At 64.4% G+C, this 6,374-nt stretch overlaps 1 protein-coding gene across 4 annotated transcripts; it reads right to left on the reverse strand.

Annotated features, from left to right (window-relative positions):
- Window positions 1-479: 479 nt before the first annotated feature.
- COPZ1 (COPI coat complex subunit zeta 1) lies at window positions 480-6,374 on the reverse strand. 4 transcript variants are annotated; one of them, XM_059872018.1, is made up of 10 exons: window positions 6,226-6,374; window positions 5,363-5,431; window positions 4,954-5,035; window positions 2,686-2,777; window positions 2,114-2,169; window positions 1,766-1,843; window positions 1,558-1,609; window positions 1,365-1,403; window positions 765-822; window positions 480-528 (listed from the first exon to the last, which is right to left on the reverse strand). In XM_059872018.1, the coding sequence occupies exons 1-9, from the start codon at window positions 6,241-6,243 to the stop codon at window positions 775-777; spliced, it is 534 nt and encodes a 177-aa protein (XP_059728001.1). In that variant the 5' UTR covers window positions 6,244-6,374; the 3' UTR covers window positions 480-528; window positions 765-774. The 4 variants fall into 4 exon arrangements, with proteins under 4 accessions (XP_059728001.1, XP_059728000.1, XP_059727999.1 ...); XM_059872017.1 differs by having other exon boundaries at window positions 480-677; XM_059872016.1 differs by having other exon boundaries at window positions 480-616; window positions 736-822.

Consider the following 6,374-nt stretch of genomic DNA (forward strand, 5'->3'; position numbering starts at 1 on the left):
GGGTCCCGGGTGAGTTTTGGGGTCGCCAAGAGGGTTTGGGGGTCTCCAGGGGGGTTTTGGGGTCCTCAGGGGGGTTTTGGGGTCCCGGGTGAGTTTTGGGGTCCCCAAGAGGGTTTGGGGGTCCCCAGGGGGGTTTTGGGGTCCTCAGGGGGGTTTTGGGGTCCCCCAAGGGGGTCCCGGGTGAGTTTTGGGGTCCCCAGGGGGGTTTTGGGGTCTGCAGGTGAGTTTTGGGGTCCCCAAGAGGGTTTGGGGGTCCCCAGGGGGGTTTTGGGGTCCTCAGGGGGGTTTTGGGGTTCCCGGGTGGATTTTGGGGTCCCCAAGGGGGTCCCGGGCCCAGCCCATCCCTTGTCCCCACCCTTGCATCCCCCCAGGCGGGTTGGGGACACCCCAGACCCCCCCAGACCCCCCCAAATCCCCCCCAGACCCCCCCCAGACCCCCCCGGGGCGGCGCAGGCACAGAGCAGGCAGCACACGGCGTGGGGGGGCACCGGCGTGTTGGGGGGTCCAGGGGGGTCCTGGGGGGTCCCGGGGGGTCCCAGGGTGTTTTGGGGGTCCTGGGGGGGTCCCAGGGTGTTCTGGGAGGTCCCGGGGGGTCCCAGGTTGTTCTGGGGGTCCCGGGGGGTCCCAGGGTGTTCTGGGGGTCCTGGGGGGGTCCCAGGTTGTTCTGGGGGTCCCGGGGGGTCCCAGGGTGTTCTGGGGGTCCTGGGGGGGTCCCAGGGTGTTCTGGGGGTCCCGGGGGGGTCCCAGGGTGTTCTGGGGGTCCCGGGGGTCCCCCTAACGCAGCAGTGACCACTTGATCTGCTCCTTCGCCGACTGCAGCACCTGGGGGGGCACAGACAGGTGGGGGGCACACCTGGGGGGACACCTGGGGGGGGACAAGGACACCCCCGGCAGGGTTTGGGGGGCTCAGGGGGATTTGGGGGGGAGCCCAAAGGGGTTGGGGGGGTCCTGGAAGGGTCCCAGGGGGGTTTTGGTGGGGTCCCAGGGGGGTTTTGGGGGGTCCTGGAAGGGTCCCAGGGGGTTTTGGGGGGTTTTGGGGGGGGCCAGAGGGGTTCTGAGAAGGGTTTGGGGGGGCCCAGGGGGTTTTAGGGGGGGTCTCAGGGGGTTTTTGGGGGGTCCCAGGGGTTTTGGAAGGTTCCAGGGAGTTTTTGGGGGTTTCCAGGGGATTTGGGGGGGGCTCCCAGGGGGCTTTGGGGGGTTACAGGGGTTTCGGGTGGTCCCAGGGGGGTTTTGGGGGGTCTCAGGGGGTTTGGGGGGGGTCCCAGGGGTTTTGGGGGTGTCTCAGGGGGCTTTGGGGGGTCCCAGGGGTTCTGGGGGGTTCCAGGGGGGTTTTGGGGGGGTCTCAGGGGGTTTTGGGGTCCTACCTGTGACACCGTCTGCTCCGTCAGGGGCACGTCCTCGCCCTGTGACAACGGGGACAGGAGGGGACAGGGGGGGGACAGGGGGGGGGACAGTGGGTGCCTGGGGCAGGGGGGGCACCCAGGAGCCCCCCGAGCTGCCCCCCAAACCCCCCCAAGCCCCCCCAAGCCCCCCAAGCCCCCCCAGCCCCGTCCGTACCCGCACGGCCACGCGGTGCACGACTTGCTGGGGGTCGCTCTCCAGGATCACCCTGGGGACAGACGGACAGGGGACAGGGGACAGGGGACAGGGGGACAGGGGGACACCTCAGCACCAGGGGGTAACAGACCCCAAGGGGAGGTGACATAGAGGGTGACAGGGAGGGGACAGGGAGGTGACAGGGAGGGGACAGAGGTGACAGCCCCACCCTCCGTCCACGATCTCGTCCACGGCCAGGAACAGCCCCTCCATGTTGTCCAGCAGCGCCCGGCGCTCCACGTTCTTCCTGGGGACATCAGGGGACATCAGGGGACATCAGGGGACACAGGGGACATCAGGGGACACAGGGGACATCAGGGGACACCACAAACAAGGGACCCCCCCTCCAGGCTCCCCCAAACCCCCCCAGAGCCCTTTGGGGACACCAAAACCCCCAGGTGACCGCCCAGTGTCCCCAGGTGTGTCCCCAGGTGTCCCCTCAGGTGTCCCCAGGTGTGTCCCCAGGTGTCCCCAGGTGCATCTCCAGATGTCCCCAGGTGTCCCCAGGTGTCCCCACCTCAGCATCTGGCTCAGCGAGTCGAACAGGCAGTTGAGCACGGCCGTGAGCATCAGCTGGGGACAGAGGGACAGAGGGACAGAGGGACAGGCAGAGGGACAGCAGGGTCACACGGGGGCACAGGCAGTGTCCCCTCTGCCACCCCAGGGTCCCCAGGCAGCCCCGGGTGTCCTTGTGCCCCCGCGCTGTCCCCACACTGCCCCAGTGTCCCCACACCGTGTCCCCACACCGTCCCAGTGTCCCCCACACCACCCCCAGTGTCCCCCACGCTGTCCCCACGCTGTCCCCGCGCTGTCCCCGCACTGCCCCCAGTGTCCCCCACCCTGTCCCCTTGCTGTCCCCGCGCTGTCCCCTGTCCCCACACCGTGTCCCCACACCGTCCCAATGTCCCCACACCACCCCCAGTGTCCCCCACCCTGTCCCCACACCCTGTCCCCTCGCTGTCCCCTGTCCCCACACCGTGTCCCCACACCGTCCCAATGTCCCCACACCACCCCCAGTGTCCCCCACGCTGTCCCCTCGCTGTCCCCTCGCTGTCCCCGCGCTGTCCCCGCGCTGTCCCCTGTCCCCACCTCGTTCTGGGTGGCACTCCCGATGACACAGCAGTACAGGTCGATGCTGCTCTTGTACACCACGGTGAGCCCGTCCAGCAGCGCGATCTCACCTGGGGACATGTCACCTGTGTGTCACCTGTGTGTCACCTGTGTCACCTGTGTGTCACCTGTGTGTCACCTGTGTCACCTGTATCACCTGTGTCACCTGTGTGTCACCTGTGTGTCACCTGTATCACCTGTGTGTCACCTGTGTGTCACCTGTGTGTCACCTGTATCACCTGTGTGTCACCTGTGTCACCTGTGTCACCTGTGTGTCACCTGTGTGCCACCTGTGTCACCTGTGTGCCACCTGTGTGTCACCTGTGTCACCTGTGTGTCCCCTGTACACCACGGTGAGCCCGTCCAGCAGCGCGATCTCACCTGGGGACATGTCACCTGTGTCACCTGTGTCCCCTGTGTGTCACCTGTACACCACGGTGAGCCCGTCCAGCAGCGCGATCTCACCTGGGGACATGTCACCTGTGTGTTACCTGTGTCACCTGTGTCACCTGTGTGTCACCTGTGTCACCTGTGTGTCACCTGTGTGTCACCTGTGTCACCTGTGTCACCTGTGTGTCACCTGTGTCACCTGTGTGTCACCTGTGTCACCTGTGTCACCTGTGTGTCACCTGTGTCACCTGTGTGTCACCTGTGTGTCACCTGTGTGTCACCTGTATCACCTGTGTGTCACCTGTATCACCTGTGTGTCACCTGTGTGTCACCTGTGTCACCTGTGTCACCTGTGTGTCATCTGTGTCACCTGTATCACCTGTGTGTCACCTGTGTGTCACCTGTGTCACCTGTGTCACCTGTGTGTCACCTGTGTCACCTGTGTGTCACCTGTGTGTCACCTGTGTGTCACCTGTATCACCTGTGTGTCACCTGTATCACCTGTGTGTCACCTGTGTGTCACCTGTGTCACCTGTGTCACCTGTGTGTCATCTGTGTCACCTGTATCACCTGTGTGTCACCTGTGTCACCTGTGTGTCACCTGTGTCACCTGTGTCACCTGTGTGTCACCTGTGTCACCTGTGTGTCACCTGTGTGCCACCTGTGTGCCACCTGTGTCACCTGTGTGTCACTCACTGTCACTGCGGTGTGCCTTGCTGAAGATGCTCTGTGTGTCTGTGACCCCCCTGTCCCTGTGTCACCCCCTGTCCCCTCGGTGTCACTCACTGTCACTGCGGTGTGTCTTGCTGAAGATGCTCTGTGTCCCTGTGACCCTGCCACCCCTCAGTGTCACTCTGTCCCCTCAGTGTCACTCACTGTCACTGCGGTGTGTCTTGCTGAAGATGCTCTGTGTCCCTGTGACCCTGCCACCCCTCAGTGTCACTCTGTCCCCTCAGTGTCACTCACTGTCACTGCGGTGTGTCTTGCTGAAGATGCTCTGTGTGTCTGTGACCCCCCTGTCCCTGTGTCACCCCCCTGTCCCCTCGGTGTCACTCACTGTCACTGCGGCGTGTCTTGCTGAAGATGCTCTGTGTGTCTGTGACCCCCCTGTCCCTGTGTCACCCCCCTGTCCCCTCAGTGTCACTCACTGTCACTGCGGTGTGCCTTGCTGAAGATGCTCTGTGTGTCCATGACCCCCCTGTCCCTGTGTCACCCCCCTGTCCCCTCAGTGTCACTCACTGTCACTGCGGTGTGTCTTGCTGAAGATGTTCTGTGTCCCTGTGTCCCTGTGACCCCCCTGTCCCCTCAGTGTCCCCTCACTGTCACTCACTGTCACTGCGGTGTGTCTTGCTGAAGATGCTCTGTGTCCCTGTGACCCTGCCACCCCTCAGTGTCACTCAGTGTCACTCACTGTCACTGCGGTGTGCCTTGCTGAAGATGCTCTGTGTGTCTGTGACCCTGCCACCCCTCAGTGTCACTCAGTGTCCCCACTGTCACTCACTGTCACTGCGGTGTGTCTTGCTGAAGATGTTCTGTGTGTCCATGACCCCCCTGTCCCTGTGTCACCCCTCAGTGTCACTCAGTGTCCCCACTGTCACTCACTGTCACTGCGGTGTGTCTTGCTGAAGATGCTCTGTGTCCCTGTGTCACCCCCTGTCCCCTCAGTGTCCCCTCGGTGTCACTCACTGTCACTGCGGTGTGTCTTGCTGAAGATGCTCTGTGTCCCTGTGACCCCCCTGTCCCCTCAGTGTCCCCACTGTCACTCACTGTCACTGCGGTGTGTCTTGCTGAAGATGTTCTGTGTCCCTGTGACCCCCCTGTCCCTGTGTCACCCCCTGTCCCCTCAGTGTCACTCACTGTCACTGCGGTGTGTCTTGCTGAAGATGTTCTTCTCGAAGGCGCGCTGCTCCTTCACGCTGGGGTACGTGTCATCGTAGTACTGCCGCAGGGGACAGCGTTGGGGACATCAGCAGGGACATTGGGGACATTGGGGACAGCGTTGGGGACATCAGCAGGGACATTGGGGACAGCGTTGGGGACATCAGCAGGGACATTGGGGACATTGGGGACAGCGTTGGGGACATCAGGGACATCATCAGGGACATCACCAGGGACACGGGACAGGGACATCGCCACCCCCGGACACCTGGGCCACCCGCCCTGTCCCCTCCCCAGAGCCACATCCCCCCAGGGCAGTGTCCCCCCTGTGTCCCCGCTCAGGGCAGTGTCCCCCCAGCTGTCCCCAGCTGTCCCCAGGTGTCCCCACCTTGGCGAAGAGCCGCTCGCCGTCGTTGTCCAGGATGATGATGGCCTTGACCGTGTACAGGGATGGCTCCTGGGGACAGGGACAGTGACAGTGCCACCCCGGGGACAGTGCCACCCCGGGGACAGTGCCACCCCAGGGACAGTGCCACCCGGGGGACAGTGCCACCACCACCCCCACAGTGCCAGGGCCAGCCGTGTCCCCAGCGCCAGGGACACCAGGGGAGGCTGTGCCAGGGTCACTGTCCCCATGTCCCTGTCCCCATGCCCTGTGTCCCCCCCATGTCCCCATGTCCCTGTCCCCATGCCCTATGCCCTGTGTCCCCCTCATGTCCCCATGTCCCCCCCGTGTCCCCGCGGTGTCGCCGGGGGTCCCCAGGACCAAGTTCTGTGATGCACTGACTGCCCAGAGCCACAGCCCAGTGTAGGACAGAACCCCGCCCTGGGGACCCAGAACTGTGTCACCGCTGTCCCCAAACTGTCCCCAAACTGTCCCCAATTGTCCCCAGTGTCACTGCCTGCCACCAAACTGTCCCCAGTGTCCCCGAGTGCCCAGAGCCACAGCCCAGTGTAGGACAGAGCCCCGCCCTGGGGACCCAGACTCTGTCACACCCCAGTCCCCCCAGGTCCCTCCCAGTTTGTCCCAGTTCCCTCCCAGTTTGGCCCAGTCCCCCCCAATCCCCTCCCAGGACCCCCCAGTCCCCCCCAGTTGCCCCAGTCCCTCCCAGTCCCCCTCAGTCCATCCCAATCCCATCCCAGTCCCCCTCAGTCCATCCCAGTCCCCCCCAGTCCCCCCCATTCCCATCCCAGTCTCTCCCAGTCCCCTCCAGTTCCTCCCAGTCCCTCCCAGTTCCCCCCGGCCCTCACCAGCAACAGCGCCTCCATTTTGCCTCCGCCGCTGCCGACGTGGAGCCAGAAGAGCGCCGGCCGCTGATTGGCTGCTCGCCTGCCAATCACTCCTGTTGGACACAGCCCTCCAGGCTGATTGGTCCAACCCTGCCTCAATCCCACCAATC

This window comes from Haemorhous mexicanus, chromosome 33 (genome assembly GCF_027477595.1).
Source record: "Haemorhous mexicanus isolate bHaeMex1 chromosome 33, bHaeMex1.pri, whole genome shotgun sequence".
In the NCBI taxonomy this organism is placed as follows: domain Eukaryota; kingdom Metazoa; phylum Chordata; class Aves; order Passeriformes; family Fringillidae; genus Haemorhous; species Haemorhous mexicanus.

Bases quoted from the DNA above. Each gene is read 5' to 3' on its own strand.
- COPZ1 (XM_059872018.1), bottom strand. The intron at 5,036-5,362 runs GTGGGGACACCT...CCCCTGCGGCAG, and splicing joins GCGAGCGGCTCTTCGCCAAG to TACTACGATGACACGTACCC. The intron at 2,778-4,953 runs GTGAGTGACACT...ACATGTCCCCAG, and splicing joins CAAGACACACCGCAGTGACA to GTGAGATCGCGCTGCTGGAC.